Raw genomic sequence first — 19,479 nt, 5'->3', positions numbered from 1 at the left:
GATCTGAATCTCTGAATATCTGGTTGAACTACAGGCTTCTGCTGTGAGCACCTAACTCTCCTCGTGAAACCTGAGGCACCTGTTAGCACCTCCATTCCTCTTGAGGGGACTACAGCTAGAGATAACCCAAGTCATCAAGAGAATATCAGAGCCAAACCAGGTCTGTTAGACCCCGAAATCTGTTCGACTCCAAAGTAGAAAGTAAGGCAGGAATACAACAGAGAATACCTTTAGGGAAAGTTTTGCCCTTTCCCAGGGAACTATCTCCCACCCAATCGCTTTCCTCCCTCCTTAGGCCCCTTTCCAGAATTTTCCTTTCTCTTCCTTTCCCCCAGTGTAGCCTCTGGGCTGAAGAAGAACGAGATTTTCCCTGAGAGGGTAGAGAGCACAGTTTCCCAAGGATTGCTGAGAGAAAGAGCAGCCAGGGTACCACTAGGCTTGCATCTCCCAATCTCATACACCCGGGGAAGCCCTATATATAGACACCTGGTTTAGATCAGGAGTCGTCAGCACTGAGTGTAGTAAGTACAGCCTGGTGACAGACCATTAACAGCAGCTTCCCTTTTAAAAGTATCTGTTCAGGGGCTGGAGAGATAGCTGAGTGGTTAAAAACTTGGATGTTCCAGAGGACCCGAGTTTGGGTCCTAGCGCCCACATGGGGTTGGATGGGAACTCATAACTGTAACTCCAGCACCAGGGGAGTTACTCCAGCAGGCACCCACATCCACGTGCATATACCCCACACAGAGACACAAGAATATAATTAAAAGTAAAATAAAAAATTAAAAATGAACAAAAGCATCTGTTCTGAGACAGACATTTCATTGGGAGGGGGGTTCTTATACTTTTTAATTTAATATCCGCACTTATCCAGTGGTTGGGCCTATTTTACCAAAGAGGAGCCTGGGATCCAGGATGTGAAGCCGGCAACCCAAGGACAGCAAGTCCTCAGAGCTTGGGACTTGAACCTACCAAGGACCCAGTTCTGCTGTTGCCTGGGAACAGAAGAGGGAGGAGCTGCCAGGGAGAAGGGAGGAGGGGACAGGGAGAGGGCAACCTCTCAGCAGCGAGCGCTGACGACAGCAGGTGATTTTTTTCTGCAGCGCGCACACTCTCAGCATCTTTTCTTGATCACCCCCCTCCCTTGCTGAGCCGCAAAAAAGGGTGGGGCCGCCTCTCTGCAGTAGAGACGGCGGCGGTGGCAGCGGCTGCAGCATCACCAGGGGTACCGGCAGAGGCAGCTGCACTCTCTGCTCTGTCTGGGTTGGAGGTGACCGCTGCCAAGCCCTAGGAGGCCGACTTGAACCAGACGGAAAGGAGACAAGAGCCTATTTGCCCAGCCCTCTCTCTGCGCCATGGCTTAAGCCCATAGCCTCCTTGCCAAGCATCTCCTCGCCCGGCCGGGGTCTGCGTGACACCGTAGCCGCAGGAAGGGCGCGCCCAGACGCCTTAGGCCTGGACTCTGGGACGCCGAACCTCGCTCTCATCCGTCACGGGCCACAGCATCACGGGCCACAGCAGGTCCTCTGCCGAAGGCATTTGGAGACGGTAATCGAGGGACTTTGTGGACTTTATTTCAGCTGTATCTCGTCCCCAGGTGCTCTTTGAGGGAGGAGGACAAGGAAAACGGCTGCTGGGGGGAGGAAGCGGTGGGAATCACATTGTCGGGTCTGGATTGGGGTTAAAGGGAGATTGGGGGTTTGATTTAGGACCACCAAAAGAGAGAGAGGACCGGATTTGCACCTAGCATCATGGCGTGGCCGTGCATCACAAGGGCCTGCTGCATCGCCCGCTTCTGGAACCAGCTGGACAAGGCAGACATTGCGGTGCCGCTGGTTTTCACCAAGTACTCGGAGGCCACGGAGCATCCAGGGGCCCCGCCGCAGCCACCAGCGCCGCTGCAGTCAGCGATAGCGCCCCCCTCGCGCGCTGTCGCCATAGAGACGCAGCCTGCCCAGGGCGAGTCGGATGTAGTTGCCCGGGCAACAGGGCCGGCGCCCGGGCCCAGCGGCGACCGCGAGAGTGCAACCGCCCCCGGCCGGAGTGGCCCGGGCCTGGGCGCGGCCTCGGGCTCCACTTCCGGCTCAGGCACCGCGGACTCGGTGATGCGACAGGACTACCGCGCCTGGAAAGTGCAGCGGCCAGAGCCCAGCTGCCGGCCGCGCAGCGAGTACCAGCCTTCCGACGCGCCCTTCGAGCGCGAGACCCAGTACCAGAAGGACTTCCGCGCCTGGCCACTCCCCCGCCGCGGGGACCACCCCTGGATCCCCAAGCCGGTGCAGATCCCTTCGACTTCTCAACCTTCCCCGTCTATTCTTGGGGTGCCCAAGCGTCGTCCGCAGAGCCAAGAGCGCGGGACCATGCAGACCTCTACCGAAGCCCGGGACCCGGAAGGCGGTGGAGGAGCCGGGGTGCCGGCGGCGGGAAAGGCGTCGGGTGCAGACCAGCGCGACACGCGCAGGAAAGCGGGACCGGCCTGGATGGTGACTCGCACCGAAGGGCACGAGGAGAAGCCGCTGCCCCCGGCCCAGTCCCTGACCCAGGAGGGCGGCCCTGCAGCTGGAAAGGCCTCTGGTGCAGACCAGCGTGACACACGCAGGAAGGCGGGACCGGCCTGGATGGTGACTCGCACAGAAGGGCATGAGGAGACGCCTCTGCCCCCAGCTCAGTCCCTGACCCAGGAGGGCGGCCCTGCAGCTGGAAAGGCCTCTGGTGCAGACCAGCGCGACACACGCAGGAAGGCCGGGCCCGCGTGGATGGTGACTCGCACAGAAGGGCACGAAGAGAAGCCACTGCCCCCAGCTCAGTCCCTGACCCAGGAGGGAGGCCCTGCAGCTGGAAAGGCATCTGGTGCAGATGAGCGTGACACACGCAGGAAGGCAGGACCGGCCTGGATGGTGCGTCGCTCGGAGGGGCACGAGCAGACACCCGCTGCCCATGCCCAAGCCGCAGGGCTCGAAGGCGGCAAAGGGCGCGCCGTGGCAGATGCCCTCAATAGGCAAATCCGGGAGGAGGTGACGAGTACAGTGAGCAGTTCCTACAGGTGAGACAGGGGTAACAGGTGATGCTGATCACCCTCGTCCCCTCGTGAGGACTATCCAGGGTTCATTTCCCCACCGAAAACTTCTCATTCAGCCTCCCCTCTAGTGCTGGACCACGCCCTCTCTCCATAGCCACATTCTAGAACCCTCACAACCCAGACTTCTCTGCCCCGCCCTGTAGGAAAGCCCTTAACATTTTCTACCCTGGTCTTCCCGGCTTGTTTTTTGTGCCACCCCTAAACCACATTGTCCTCCTTGCTGCCTAGCTCAGCACCCTACCGGCCCCACAGAGACCTTGTCAGTTTCCTCCCAGCTAAAATGCGCTTTCCTCCTGTTCTGCCCAATTCACCTGCTGCCTAGGCCTGGATACTGCCACCCCCACCCCTCACCCTCAGTTGGCTCCACTGCCACCCATTCATTTCTCAGTTCTTTCCAAGCAGTCCGTTCTCCTCCCTAGTCCAGTTCTTTCTCTTGGTCTCTCATTGGCTTCCTCCGCAGTCCCTGGCGGACGCTCAAGGGCCACACCCTTTTCTAGGTTCCCCACATGTCTTACAAATGACTCTCCTTCTCAACCACTAGTGCTTTGAATTCATTTTCCTCCCGCTTCTTCAGTAGCCTTGGCACATGGGGCGAGCTTCTTAACCGTCCCAGGCCTGGAGATCTTATCTGTAAGATGGAATCAGTGAAAGTTATCTCAGGACTGTCCACACAAGCGCTGATTTAGAGGGACATTTTCTGTATAGTTTTGAGGATTGACTATATGCCAAACACTGTGCTGGCCGTTGGAAGGATTGAGAGAGGTGACTCATGAGGACTGGCCATGCCTGGGACGTAGTGGTAGTTTTTTGTTTCCATTACAGTCTCCTACAGGATGCCTCCTTCATCTAGTGTCTGCTTCCTAGGTATCTCCAGCCCTCTTCCCTACTGAGGCAGCCCCTCTCTCCCTCTGGGTTCAGCAGATGTGTTTCTTATCCTCTCTGGCACATTCACATTCCTTGTAAATGAATACGTCCAAGGATGGAAGCATCCCCCCATTTTACACACACACACACACACACACACACACACACACACACACACACACACACCCGTCTCTAGAATTCTCCTGTGCTGCAGCCTTGGCCTTCCAGCCTGCTTTCTTACCCTTCGTCCATCCAATGTGTATTTCTGAGTGTTTAGCTTTCAGGCCTGCCTTTATGTTTCAACCAACATCAATTAGCTGATAGACCCTGGTTGACTTGAACATATATCACCGAACTTGGGGTTCTGAGGAGGCAGGTGTGCGTGATGAGTGAGCGAGCTAGTGTTCAGGCGTGGCTCCAGGGGCCCTTCATGGGTGCCATAGTCAATTAGGTGCCTTTTCCCTGGGAGCGCAGAGTTAGTATCATCTGCCAACACTGTGTGTGGCCTCAGGTCAGAATGATGGTCCAGTGGACATGGCAAGCATTCCTTCACACACAGCAAAAGACCAGAAGATATAGAAACTCTCTTGTTAAGGCAAAATCAGACCCCCTGCCTCAGAATTCCATGCCTTCCTGAGTTCTGCCTCCCACTAGCTCTCTCTCTCTGGGTTAACTGGTATCACAACCATACTGGTCTTCTAGAAGTAGCACACCACTTCTTTCACAGCTCTGGGTCAAGCAAGGATGAAGCTCCTTTTCCTTGGACAGCCGCAGGGAAGTGGGATTTTCACAGTGATGTTCACACTAGTAATGGAAGATCAAAGGAGAGAGGGGGACACACAAGCAGGGGCCTTAAAACCCCACAAAGAAAGACGTGCTTTTCTGGTTCGCCACGGCTCTCTTGTTCACAAGTCCTGGCTCATTATCTGAGAAGCCTGTGGGTAGCCTGACTTGGGATTCCTGCCCCTTTCGTCTTCTTAATTCCACTCTGCCCTGCCCTGGAGGGTGGAACCTTACCAACCACCTGGCAGGATCTTCTTCCTGCTCACCTTCATAGAGACCATGGCAGTCCAAGGTTCCCACACTGCCTGGGGTGATCGCGTTCAGTTTAGGTTTCTGAGCTGGCTGGGTTCATTCGGTTGGTGGAAGCTGGGTCAGTCAGAAAATGAGCATGGCCCTCAGAGGCACTCCCTGCAGATGTTGGTCTGTGGCTTTGTTCTGTATAGCAGGCTTCCCCACAACCAAACCTTACCTGGAATCGGCATACCTTGCCTCGTGTTCCCAATTACACAAATACTGGATGGTTAGAATGAATAGGGGACATGGTTCTCTTGATGCCTGTGAGAATGACCGCTTTTACCAGCTACCAGACGTCTATCAACCTATCAGGGACAATCTTTGAACATCTCATTTTTTTTTTTAAAAAAAAAATCACTTTTTCTGCAAAATGCATACATGACTTTGTGACCATCGATGCTATATTCTGAAGCATTAAGAAAATGAGTTGCTAAAAGACAGACATTTCTTTAATGAACAATTTGAATTTATGACACATTTGTTGTGAAATTTACTTTGTTGCTGTTGTTGTTGTTTCCAGAAGAAACGTTAACCAATTCTAGAGAAATGGACTTTGGGTGGAAGTAACTGTGAAGTAGTATATTCTATAAATTAACATAAATATACTGTAGAGAAAATGTGTTTGGCATGTATAGGCCTATTTGGAACATTGATTTTTTTTCCCCTTGCCTATTGTCTGACATTCTTTTTCTTGCTATGATTCTGAACAGTTCCTTAAGTATGCTCCATGTCTACTGTAGAAGGGCCTAGTATCACCATAGAAACCAAATTAGGCTCCATGTCAATGACAATTTGATTTCTAAAACCTTTTCTTCTGCCTCTCTCCATAAATCATGGTGTGTTTACGCCATGGCAGCTGGTTTCTCTCATGGGCTTTACAAGTGACATCCATCATATGATAGCAATGTGAGCAGTTTGCTTTAGTAGGGAGAAAAGGCCATATGATCCATCATCGTCATATACTGGTCTGTAATGTAATGTACACTCGATATGCAGAATCATACATATGCTAAACAACAGTCACTAAATGACATCCGCTATCCTGGCCTGCTCTGGTTTTGAGACATTGTCCTGTTCAGCGGCTCATTTGATTCATAGCCCATCACACTGGCCTGGCATTTTTGCACTCAAGTGGTATCTGAGGTATCTTTGTCATTATTCATAATCATAAGGTTGATTAAATTTTAATATATTCTTTTTACATAGATGATACTATAAAATCGAGAACCGTGTCTTAAAGGTGGATTTTATCGGGCAGTCATTTGTGACATTTGACCTGGCATCCTCAATTAGGAAAGAGATGAGTCACAAGGAAGGGAGTAAAATCCCCCTCCCAGTCAAGCCCATTGCCCCGGCTGTCAGCTAATAGGGATGGATGTGGCAGCAGGTGCTCCCTGTACAAATGCTAATGGCAAACTCTCCCTAGATGAAATCAGTGGGGGCTCTGCGAGGTGCAATTTATAAACCAGAGGCAAAATGCTTGAAAAATGAAAGCCATAACAGGAAGTCAGGAAGAAAAAGAACCTTTGGCGTCTGCCTTCCAGCCTTGCATGAAGGTTGGAGAAGGCCCATCTGACTTGGCTCACGCCCTGTGTACCAACTACACACCTCCCCAATTTTCTACTTCCCAAGTCCTAGCAATACCTTGTGACAACCTGAGATACTGACTCTTCAACACCTCCCTTGGTCCTGCCTTTCAGAATGATTCCTTTCTTTCTGCTCACCATGAACTATATGAACTCTTTTGTCTTGGCTTACTTGTTGAATATGCAAGCCCACATCTCCCCAGCTCACGAGCACTCAGAGAGAAGGATTTTGTTTGTCCTGCTTGTATATTTCACAGCCTAATTCTGTGCTTGGATTTCTTGATCGTATGGGTATTTAGGGCTTAGTGAAAGTTATTCACCTACGTATTGATAAATTCCCTTCAGTATCATGCGGTTGAGTTTACAGCATAAAATGGCCACCAAACCCATGCCAACCAGGGTGCTGGGGGTACCAATGAGTAAGCTTAATTGTTTTTTGTTTGTTTGTTTCTAAGATTTATTATATATATATACATATATATATACATATATATGTGTGTATATATATATATATGTGTGTGTGTGTGTGTGTGTGTGTGTGTATATAGTGTTCTGCCTGCATGTACACCTGCAGGTCAGAAGAGGGCACCAGATCTCATTATATATGGTTGTAGGCCATCATTGGTTGCTGGGAATCGAACTCATGGCCTCTGAAAGAGCAACTGGTGCTCTTAACCTCTGAGGCATCTCTCCAGCCCGAGTAGGCCTAATCTTACCTAAGGAAGGAGGTCACGTCTTCTTTAACTGGAATAAGGCCTGACTTCTGCCAAGTTACACCAGAGGGAAATGCTCACCCGGGGAAGGCCAGCGGGGCCCATGGGCCTCTCTGCACAAGCCTTCACCTAGGGCAAGTGCCTCAACCTCGCTGCATAGCACAGTCTTTAAAAATGCTGAGGCAGGGCCTGGAGAGACGGCTCAGTTGGTAAAGTGGTTGCTGTGCAAGCGTGACGCTGGAGTCTGGATCCCCAGAACCCATATAAAATGTCAGGTGGGGCAGCATGCTCCTGTAACCCCAGCTCTGGAGCAAACACTGACAGATCCCTGGAGCTTAATGGCCAGCTTGCCTAGCTGAATTAGTGAGTTCTAGGCTCAGTGAGAGACCTGTGTCAAAAAATAAGGTGGCACAGCAAGACCACAGAAAACACCTGCTATCAACCTCTGGCCTCCACATGCATGTGTGTACAGATGTGTGTGCACACAAATGGGTACACATATATGTTTTTTTTAAATGCTAATGTATAGGTGTCCCATCCAGAAATTCTGCCGCAGTTCATCTAGGGTATGGCCTGAACAGCTGAACATTCTAAACTTCTCAGTGATTCTGTACCAGCCAGGTTATGGTCTCTTCCTAAGTCAGGGTTCTCAAACTTCAGGATGTGGAAGAACCACCTAGGGAATTTTCCAAGCTTCAGATTCCTGGGCACGTCCTCAGACATCCTATTGGGCAAGTTTAAAGTGGAACCCCCCATCTATTCTTGTGGCTGAGTTAGACTTAAGGCTTTCTTTGGCAAAACACTACTGTCTGTTTTTAAGGGATAAGTTGCCTTTATGCAAACATGCTAATCATGCTTTTTATTCAAGTCTGTTACATCTTTTACTGACATAATTTTCCTCCATAAGATTATATATATATATATATATATATATATATATATATATATATAATTATACACATAGGTTTTTACAGTTTTACATTATCTTTTTACAGTTTAGTCTGTAGTCACCTCATTGGATTTTTCTATTCATTTGTAGAATGACTTAGGGATCAAATGCCCTAGGGCTGGAGATTGGCTTAGCAATTACGAACAATTGCTGCTCTTGCCCCAGACCTGAGTTCCAGCATCCATATCTGGCAACTCATAAGCACCTGTAATCCAGCTCCAGGTAGTCTGACATACACATGTTCAGAGATATACACACATATAGACATAAATAAAAATAAACCAAAAAGCCCTTTCCCCTCTCCCCTCACATGTCTTTGTCCCATACCCTTTTGAAAGGCTCACCTTTCCCCATAACAGAGGATGTCTCCTCGAGCGTAGAAGTGTCACATACACTTGGATATCATTTCTGGACCCCTTGTTCTGTTCCATTAGCCTGAGCTAATGCCACACTCTCATTTTCTCTTACTTTTACACTATCCTTTAATTATCGTTCCTTTTGTGAGGAGCATATTGGTTGCATTTACTAATGTATTATTGCTCTGATACATTTATTTTTTTCTAAGTTACTCTTGTGTTCCGTAACCTTATCACACTGTAATTAGTTTTCTTTGTTTGTTTGTTTGGGGTTTTATTGTTTGTTTTTGTTTTTGTTTTTTGAGACAGGGTTTCTCTGTTTAGCTTTGGAGCCTGTCCTGGATCTTGTTCTGTAGACCAGGCTGGCCTCACAGAGATCTGCCTGGCTCTGCCTCCCGATTGCTAGGATTAAAGGTGTGCGCCACCACTGCCCGGCTTGTAATTAGTTTTGTCTAAGGAATGATTTTATATTTCTAGCACATGGTAGTCTATTGACATGCTTCCAATATGTCTATGTCTTGTTTGTGTTATATTTTGCATTCATTAGAATATCCAGTGTTGTTTTAAGTGGTCTGGGATGATAGATGTCTGTCTGGGAGCACGGGACTGCTTCTAACATTTTATCACTAAGGATGGAGTCTGCTGTGTTTTCGTAGAACGGGTTAGGAAACACCTCATTCTACTTATGCTAGAACCTTTTAAAAATGTGGATGGCTGTTAGATCCCATTGAATACTTTTTCTATATCAACTGATGTCCGGTTTTACTTTTTAATGTTAATAGATTTCTTTCTGATACTAAGGCATATTTATTGTCCTGTGATAAACCTTGCTTGGATAAAAGAATGGTTTTATTATGCTGAGCTCGGCCTGCTGTTTTTAATCTTAAATACTGGCATGTGCATTTGTAAGTGAAATTGATCTGCCATTTCCAATCTCTTTTTAAATATTGGATTCATGTGATATTGGGGTGAGGTTATAAATTAGATGAATAGACTCGCCTCTTTTAAGTTGTTTGGAACAAGATGGGTAAGAGGGGGTGCTCCCTGAATATTGGATCGGCATCTCCGATACGCCCTCTGGACCTGCTTTTTTCATGAATGTATTTTACTACAATTTAGACATCTTCAATGCGGTTCATTTGTTCACTTTTTCTATTTCTTCTTGAGCCAGTTCCAGCCACTGATGTTGATATTTTCTGGTTTCTAATTTTAAACTTTATTGACATAAATTTGATAATAGCATTCTTTCAAAATTTTAAATCACTCTATTTACCTGTGGCTTTATCTTTTTCATACCTAATATTAATTTGTGCCTTCTCTCTCTTTTCACAGTTAGTCTTACTGAGATTAATTTTGCTTCTTTGTCTTCCCAAAGAATGAAATTTTGGTTCTGTTGAACATCACCCACAGGACTGGAACTGTCACTTCCGTGATGGCCCTTGACCTGTCAGGCCTTGTGTATGTCAGTCTTTCCCTCCGTTTGTCATTCCTCTTCCTAGGGCTCACTAGCATGTATGTTTTCAAGCCACCAAATGCTTGTGTCTACCTTAGGTCAGGCCCTGAACTAAGTCCTGGGGTGATGAAGTGGCCCTTGATCGCAAGAGCTCGTGTCTGGTGTTTTGAAGGCCGGCACACACGTGCTGCGCGGTTACTCTGCAGGGTGGGGTAGGGCACAGAGAGAGGAATTAGTTTCCCCCGCTGGAGTGTTCTTCAGAAAGCACTCAGTAGAGAATGTGAGTGGTGTGCTGCGGCTTGCAAGATATGAGTGGGCACTAAGTGGGAAACAGGTGGAGGAGGACAGGATCAGGCCAGTTCCTTATCCTATAAACAAAGGGAATCAGCTGGGAATTTTAGGAAAGGTGACTTTGCCAGCAGTGGGAAGGATGGACTCGAGGGATAAGTCTGGGACTACCAGGGGCAAGGGAATTGTGCAAGGGGAGAGTGCAAATGTGTGTTGATGGTACAGAATAAGATACTAGTGGTGAAAACAGAAAGGGGCAGGCAGCGTCTAGGGCATTCCCTTGATGGCTGCTCCGTAGAGCTGGGAAACAGTGAATCATTCAGTGAGCTGGACAGTGCAGTTTGGACAAGTTGAGTTGGCAATGTCTTCAGAAGGTTTACAAAGAGATTCTTAGTTGAAAATGAAGCCAGAAATACTGCTGGCACAATCACTTTATAGTATTCTTTTGTTTGCCCTATGACTCAACAACTCCTTCCTTAGAACACGCCTAACAGAAATGAACACAAATGTGTGCAAGAATGCATACAGCATCTCCACTAGAGAAACACCCACAATGCAAGTGTGTATGGGCACACGGGGATGGAGAGTATTATAGCAGGGTCAAGTGGGCCGGAGAACACTTCCCTCAAAGTTGCCCTGTTCTAATTTCTGGAGCTTGTGGATACATAAGCAAAGGGGACCATTAGATCGATCGTGCAGTGAGGAGACTAGCTTGGACAACCCTGGGAGGCTGAGCATAAAAGAAAACCAGGAAGACAGCTGTCAGTGTTAGAGTGATGCAGTCACAGTCTTGGCTGCCTGTTTTTAGGTTTAAAGATGGAAAAGAGTCTATGTGTCAAAAAAGCAAGCAAGCCTCGAAGCTGGGGGAAGCAGGAAATGTCTTCTGCTCGCACGGTCCCCAGTGAGACCCGTTAGAAATGACTGAAGAGCTGGGCTTCCACCATAAGTTTCTGTGGGTTCTCTTCTCTCCTCCTCCTTTTCCTTCCCTCTCTCTCTCCGCTTGGGATTAGAACCAGGGCCTCGTGCATACTGGGCAAGCTTTCTACCACTGAACTACATCATCAGCCCTATTTGTTTTTTTCAGGCCAGGTCTCGATAAGTTACCCTAGTTGACCTTGAACTCACTGAAGGAGGCCTCCTAGGTAGCTGGGATTCCAGATCCCAGATTCCAAGCCCACCCAGCTCTGTGTTCTTCCGACCATTCCGTTCTGACAGCTTGTTATGGCTGCTGTAGGAGACTGATACACAGAGATTTTCCATCTCGGCATCGACACATTTTCACCGAGACGATTCCTTTTCCGGAAGGGCCGCCTTTTGCCCTGTAGGGTATTTGGCAACACCCCTGGCCTCTCGTCACAGCCTCTACCCACATCATGCCAGTGGAGTTTCCTGTGCTTCCCTGCCCTGAGTTGTAGCAATAAAAATATCTCCATAAAACATCCCTGTGGCAGCGAGGATTTATCCCTAACTGAGAACCATTGCTATATAGCAATGAAAGGGACTGTGACACACAATAAATACATCACAGGCATAATGGTGAGTGAGAGAAAATAAATACAACTGCGTTTACTGCACGACTCCTGTTATATGAAGTTCAAAAACAAGCAGGAGTCACTGATGGTGGGTAGAGCAGTGGTGCTTGCAGTGAGTGGGTGGGTAGCTGGCTGAGGAGGAGCCTGAGGAACCTTCCAAGGTGTTGGAAAAGTGTCTGCTGGGTGTCTATCTGAGTTAGAGTGGCATCAGTCTACAGGAGTCAATGGTTAGGACATGTAGACTTTGTTCTAGGTGTGTGTGTGTGTGTGTGTGTGTGTGTGTGTGTGTGTGTTTGCATTAATCAAAATACAAAATGAAGATATAGTTTGATGCTCAGGAAGGAGAAAAGGCAGAACAGAAAAAGAAAAATTTGAACAACATCCACCTGTTGGTGAGAACCAAGCCCAGAGATGCTAGTCTGGGTGGGGGAAGAGAAGAGGAGAGGGGAGGGGAGGGGAGGGGAAGGAAGGGAAGGGAAGGGAAGAGAAGAGAAGAGAAGAGAAGAGAAGAGAAGAGAAGAGAAGAGAAGAGAAGAGAAGAGAAGAGAAGAGAAGAGAAGAGAAGAGAAGAGAGCTGAGATCAGAGTTCAGCACGCACTGATCTCAGGGTAGGGTGGGGTCAGTAAATGACAGTCTGGTGGCCTCCATGCTTGCCTGCCCGACCTGAGAGGAGAGTAAGCCCATCACTGACTGTCTCTGCCTGCTAGCTTCCCCCACACTGGCAAGACACGTTGAATACTGTGTAGTGAATAACGCTTCTCCTCACTTATTCCACATCGATGTGTAATTATTTGCGCATGAATGGAAGGCTTTTGCAGGGTCAAGCCTAATGTGGGGTGGGAAATTGTGCCCAGACCTCAAGCCACAAAACCCTTAAGAGCAAGGGAAGCACTTGCTTCGTTCACTCTGCTGTGCCCTGTGGTCACTGTCCATTTCCTAACGGTGACTTCAGAACGTTGGCCCACTTGGTGACAGTTCCTACAGTGCATTTTCTCAAGCCTCCTACCTAAGGCCTGCTCACAGTTCAATCACAGTGATTAAGAGAAAGGCAGACGAAGCTAAAACTGCGAGACAGCAGAGGCGGCGCTCCGCTTCAGCTGCATTTACCGAGTACCCACTCCGCCACGTGCTTTCACCTGTCTTTATTCCGGGGCGTGTGCACATGTGTGTGTGTGTGTGTGTGTGTGTGTGTGTGTGTGTGTGCTGAAGGACAACCTTGGATATCACACTAGGTGAGGTCCCTCTCTGAGACAGGGTCTCTTACTGGGACTTGGAGACTGCTAATCAGGTTGGTGTGGCTTGCCAGAAAACTCTTAAGAATCCCCCTCCAGCACGTGCCACATACCTGGCGTGTTGTGTGCTTACTATGTGTTGAACTCGAACCCTTGTGCTAGGGTACCTTACTGGGGTGTACTTGTCTTCCCAGCTCCTATTTAGGCTTTTCTGTGATCTTTTAAGGTAGATCTATGTAGCCCTGACTGGCCTGGAACTTACTAGGTAGACCAGGCTGGCCTCTAAAACACAGAGATCCACTTGCCTCTGTCTCCAGAGTTAGCCAGGCTAATATCACCATATAAGGATGTAGAGCAGAGTTAGGGAAGGGTGGGGACTGAGTTCTCATGGCCAGTCAGTAGCCAGACAGGCCCAGAAATCCACTTCTCATTCCAGAACATGGCCCTGTCTGCCCTGTGCAGCTCTGGCAATTCCCTTGTGTCCCCCAGCCCTCACTTATTCTAGAACACTCTGTTCTAGAAAGGGCTGCTGCCTCGACCAACCTCCGCTGCTCCCCTCTCCTAAATCCATATGGTCACCCTTCATCAACATTGTTTGTGTGTTGGGGTGGGGTGCAGGGGTCTCCCCACTCCTTATCCTGAGCTCTGTGTGGACCCCTCTCCCTCCAGGGTGAGACTCAGCACTTTGGCTTGAAGTCAGCACTTTCCAGGATCAGGCCTAGCTTGTGCACCCCGGCTTTCTGCTTCCTGCTCCCACACCTGATGCTTTTCCCGGGGTGGGGGTGGGGGGTGGACGTGGGGTCTCAGCCCTGGCTGTACGTTGAAATCACAGGCACCCCAGTAGGTGCTCTGGTCAAATCCCATCCTGAGCTGAGTCATGAACCCCACACTTAGTTAGTATGCAATTTCACTCAGTTTTTCCTCAGAGCCTCCTCCTTCTTTCTAAATCCTTCCTATCCTGTGGGGCTTTTAGTCTGTTGTGAAAGAGGCTTTTACTGTAAAAGCAGGGAATTAGGTTGGATTTATGTGGTCTTAATTCCATAATAATAACAACACAGGGGGATTAATAGTTTTATTCCAAGTTCAATGCAGCCATCTTAAAAGCACGAAAGGCTGGGACACTGGGCCTCTCTGTGGCTGGCAACAAGCACATGACCCTGTTTGCAGGGGACTGCTGTCATGAGGGAGCAACATGAATTCATTATCTGAGTTGCCGGCAGGCCACCATGAAGGTGAAAACCAGGGACCAGAGTTGTGCTGGGGCCCTGTAGGGGCTGGGTGATTCTGTTGGAAAACTGGAGGAGAGAAGAGTTGCTTGCATCCGAGAGATGTCCTGGAGTTTTGAGAGGGAGTTGGTGACCATCAGAACCAGAATTTGAATCCTGCACTTTATCTTAAAATCTGTGTGGCCTTGGGAAGGTCAGTTCAATGGAGACAGTAACACAGTAGCGGCCTCACAGAGTCCTGATGACCCTGGAGGAAGTTAATACGGTACACCAGCCACGGCCAGTGCGGACTGCTTTTGTTGTTATCGTTCTGAGAGAGTGGGACAGAGTAGGTTAGGATGGAAGTCTTCGTTTATCCATTCAGGAGACCCCTGTGGCCCCTTGCCTCAGGCACTCACTAGGCCAAGACTTGGTGGTGCGGAGATGAATTACACAGATACCTGTCTGTGGGAGTGCCTGGTCTAGTGAGAGACACGCGGCAGGAAAATTACAGCCGTGGGAGCCGGTCAGTAGTAGGAGCCTGTGGGAAACACTGAGGAAGCCTGGTCACAACCACGTGCTGGAGAAGCTGTGTCTGTGTGAGTCAGGGCCCAGAAGCTAGCTTCACTTGGAAGGAAGGGACCAGGAGGAGGCATCTGACAGGGAGGTGAGGGGGCAGACAGCCAGGTGTCTAGCTTTGTGTGGGGCTTTGGGTTCCATTGCTGTCTGAAGTGTTAACTATAAGACGTTGGACATGTGACGTAACCTTTTTCTTCATTGGTAACACAGAACCAGTGACACCCACCTTGTAAGATGTTGAACGGCCTAACAAACACCCCATTAAGTCCATGCCCCTCTTACCTGACTCCTTCGTCAGCACTCCCAGCACCTAGCTAGGTTCTTAGGAGGCTTGTTTTGGTTTGGTTTGATTTGGTTTGGTTTTGGTGTTTCCAGACAGTGTAGACCAGGCTGGCCTGGAACTCACAGAGATCTGCCTGGCTCTGCCTCCCGAGTGCTGGGATTAAAGGCATGCACCACCGCCGCCTGATTTAGATGATTTTTGAGACAGGGTCTTGCTATGTAGTCCCGGCTGGCTCCACACTCTCAGTCCTTCCAAGTGCTGGAATTGCAGGCATGTGCGACCATGTGCTTGCTGCTAGATTTGTTTATTTTAATTTTTTATTCTCCCATTATGTAAATATATGTGTGGAGAGGAGGGAGGAATCTATGTGTGTGCAAGTTCAGAAGCCCGTGGAAGCCAAAAGGAGTGTGTCAGATCCCCTGGCACTGGAGTTACAGGTGGTTGTGAACCACTCAGTGTAGGTGCTGGGACCTGAACTCAGGAGCTCTGTAGGAATTATGGAGCTGCCCTGCAGCTAGACAATTAGTTAAACACGTGAAGGAATGAGGTATGCAGTCCTTACCACAGTGTGTAGCCTACAGTAAACAATAAATGGGCCCCATCCTCACTGGGTACTCCGGGCTTGAGTGCCTCTTGGCTATTTGCTTTTCTGCTTGATCAAGTTCTTGGATTTCTGGAAAGGAACCATAGTATGCTTCAGTGAGATTTTCTGTGGGCATGCGTAGTCCGCCAGTCATCCGAATCACTGATTTATACTTTGTCTTTGCAAATAAATTAAACGGGGGAGGTGAGGCTCTTGCTACTTTGTATTCATGAAAACATTGCATGCCTAAAACAGAAAATATAAAATCTGAGTCTCAATGACAGCAATTGGAAATGAATGATTGTTAACAAGCTTAAATTTCTCTGAAAATGGATTTACAGCTGTTTCTGTAGTCAGTAGAGCTCTATGTTCTAATTTGTACTTGTCTGATTCTTAATGTTTATCATTAGCATATATTAATTAGGCATTAAATGGATTTCTTTATAACATTTTCCTACATGTATCTAATGCGTTTTGACCCTATTCTCTTCCCATTACCGCTCTTGGCCTTCCCACCCCGACTGATCCCCTTCCTCTTCCCAGCTAGTCAGAGTTCAGACTTTTAACTTCCTAGGTGCACAGACTCTGGATAGGCGCTTCCCCTTGGACTGTAAAGATACTGAGCTAAGCATCCATTTGTACTTCTCTACAACTTTATTCCTCTATCTCCCCAAGAGCCCAGGTGTCCCGGGAGCCTTCTGTGGCTTTGGAATCTATCTCATGATTCTGCAAGCCTGTAAAAGAAAGTTCTTAGGAGACAGAAAGATGGCTCAGTGGCTATGAGCACTAGCTCTTGCAGAGGATCTGGGTTCAATTCCCAGCACCCACGTGGTGGTTTACAACCATCAATAACCCCAGTTCCATGGGATCCCAGAGGTGTGCATGTGATGCACACACAGACATACAGGCAAAACACTCATATACATGAAGTAAAATAATAAATATGTAATTCCAAAAGTCCGTTTAGCTTACGTTTCTTGTAGATGGGACCTGTGTCTTTTTGGGGGGTCTCTGGGCCTGCACAGAAGACGGCTTGCTAGAATGCGGAGGAGGTCTCTACTGTATGAAGTCTTTTACCACTGTTCTCAGAGTTTCCTGGTGACCAGTTTCTGTCTGGTGGATTTCATGGTCTCCACTGGGTTGAAAGCGAAAGTCAGTTACTTGGGTCCGTTCAGAGAGCACAGGGTGCAGGCACATGAAGACTCATGGGTGTTATGTACGTGAGAGGAGCATGGCGGAGGGGAGGATTAGAGGGTGGTGCTGCCCACCAGCCTTGTGCCCCCACAGCCTGGGCATGTGGGAGGATGATGCTGGGCTCTGAGGATGGATTCACAGTGTCATTTCTAAATCATAACATTGTGGCATATTGTTCATACACAATTCTCCACCCTTGTATCTTAATAAGCCTTGGTGGGCACAGGCTACTCTTTCCTGAGAGCACGCAAACACCCAGGTACCTGGCAGAAATAAAAGCTAGACAGTTCCTGTAGAAGTTAGGCTGCTTTTCCAATAGGAGTAAGGTTAGCTTTCATTCATGCCCCCATTCCACAGCAGAGCATCATACATTATACGTCTGCTGGCAGACACTTATGGGTGGGAGCACTCTACTCGAGAGCTTCCTGCCCGGGACTGTTGCACTCTGGGAGGAGAAGCAGTTATGATGTCAGCCCCTATAACAAAGTAAGTTACGTGCTCCATAGTGTCACACACTTTTTGAGCAGGGGAGTGTTACCAGTTCTGACTTGACATATCAGGGAATGTGTTTAAGGAGGGTAGTGTCTGAGCTGGACCTTGAAGGGTCAGGCTTAGTGAACAAAACAACGTGACCAATGGTAGGGAGGGGGGCACATTTTAGGAAGAAGGAACAGTGGGCCACAGAAAGGTAGCTATGCTTATGGGGGACAAGAAACATTCATATATGACAGAGAGACGCAGTGGTGACGAGTCTGGGAAAGTGGCTACAGTCTGAACTAGGAGTCAGCTAACCTTCTGTAAAAGGAAAGGCTAAATACTTTAGGCTTTGCGGACCAGCGTGCCAAGCTAGTGATACTGTGTAGGAATTCACGCACCAAGGAGAGGGGCTGGAGAGATGGTTCAGCAGTTAAAAGCCCTTGCTGCCCTTCCCAAGGACCAGCACTCAGTTCCCAGCACCACACTGGTGGCTCACATTTGCCTGTGTGAGCCTCTAGCTACAGTGACCCAACACCTTCTTCTGGCCTCCACAGGCCACACACAGACACAGACACATAAATAAAAGTGAAATCAATCTTCCCAAAAAGAGATAGAAAATAAATTCCCCCAAAATATTGTTGCCAAAATGAATACACTCTTAAGTAATATAGGACTATTAATGAGAAGGGTGGATTTTTAGCTGGGTGTAGTGGCACATGCCTTTAAATCCCAGTGCCTAGGAGGCAGAGGCAGTTAGAGCTCTGTGAGCTTGAGATCCACCCGGGCCATATAGCTTGTTCCAAGCCAGCCAGAGTTAAATGGTGAAACCCTGTCCCAAATGGAAAGGAAGGAAGGAAGGAAGGAAGGAAGGAAGGAAGGAAGGAAGGAAGGAAGGAAGGAAGGAAGGAAGAAGCTGGGCAGTGGTGGCACTGACCCAGCTTTAATCCCAGCACTCAGGAGGCAGAGGCAGGTGGATCCCTGTGAGTTTAAGGCCAGCCTGGTCTACAGATCTAGTTCCAGCAGGACAGCCAGGGCTACAGAGAGAAACCCTGTTTAAAAAAAACCCAAAACAAAACAAAAAACAAAAAAAAAAAAAGAAAGAAAGGAAGGAAGGAAGGAAAGAAAAGGTATTTGGGGAAATAATATGAGCTGAATGAGGTTCAAAACTAGTGTCTCTTTCATCCAATTGATAGCAAATATTCATCTACAAAACCATCCTTAGGGCTGGGGATATATTTCAGTGGTAGAGCACTTACTTAGCGTGAGAAAGCCCTGAGTTCCAGCCTCAGCCATACAAAACAAACCAATCAAAAAACATTCCTAGTTTGTGACTGACCAAACTTGTATTTGACCCCTGGGCTGTGCAGTTTACCAGTGTCTAATCCATGCTATTGAGTTTATTATTGCTACCCATGCTCAGCCCGTGTGTGTGACTAGCCAGTCGCTCCCTGAACCGAGCCTGGAAATGCTGGGGTTGACTGTGCTTTGCAAAGAGCATTGCTTACTCTTCCCATGTAACATACATAGTCACTGTCTTGTTCCTGACAGCTGAAAAGCACCGGGAGGCTGGTACACATAAGGGTCTCCTTGTCTTCGTACTAACAGTAACCATGCCCTTTCTCCTAGTGACTGAGGGAGAAAGGTACAGTCCTCGCCATTGTGGAGTATTAGTCTCGAGCTGCTTTGGCCATTTTGTGTGCATTGCTCCCTGGAAATAGGAACAAGGTTTTTAAAGTAAATAAACAAGAAATAAGTGGCGTTACACTACATTCAGGGAAGTAACTAATAATTCTGCTTAGAATTCAGCTTCTATGTGCAGCACAGAAGCACTCCACCATGAGGAGGGACCCGGCTTCGGATCTTCACAGAAGCTCTTCTGTTGGCCTAAAGCAGACTTAGAGTTAGTGAGAGGCTTCTTGCCAACTAGGAGTCTAATCTAACTGGGGGTGAGCTCAGTGGTAAGAGTGCTTATCTAGCATGTACATGATCCTGAGTTCAAACCACCGTATTATTTAAAAGAAATGTTTAA

At 48.3% G+C, this 19,479-nt stretch overlaps 1 protein-coding gene across 2 annotated transcripts in view; it reads left to right on the top strand.

The window, feature by feature from the left end:
• The first annotated feature begins 1,513 nt into the window (after positions 1 to 1,513).
• The window catches only part of Map6 (microtubule associated protein 6), a 74,412-nt gene continuing 56,446 nt past the window's right edge, over positions 1,514 to 19,479 (top strand). For both annotated transcript variants that reach the window (XM_059270727.1, XM_059270722.1), the window contains exon 1: positions 1,514 to 3,043. In XM_059270727.1, coding sequence (XP_059126710.1) covers positions 1,752 to 3,043 — 1,292 coding nt within the window. In that variant the 5' untranslated portion in view covers positions 1,514 to 1,751. The remainder of the gene's footprint in view (positions 3,044 to 19,479) is intronic.

Source organism: Peromyscus eremicus, chromosome 1, assembly GCF_949786415.1.
Source record: "Peromyscus eremicus chromosome 1, PerEre_H2_v1, whole genome shotgun sequence".
Classification (NCBI taxonomy): Eukaryota; Metazoa; Chordata; class Mammalia; order Rodentia; family Cricetidae; genus Peromyscus; species Peromyscus eremicus.
Note: the sequence above shows the minus strand (reverse complement) of the source record. Positions and strands in the feature narration are given on the sequence as shown.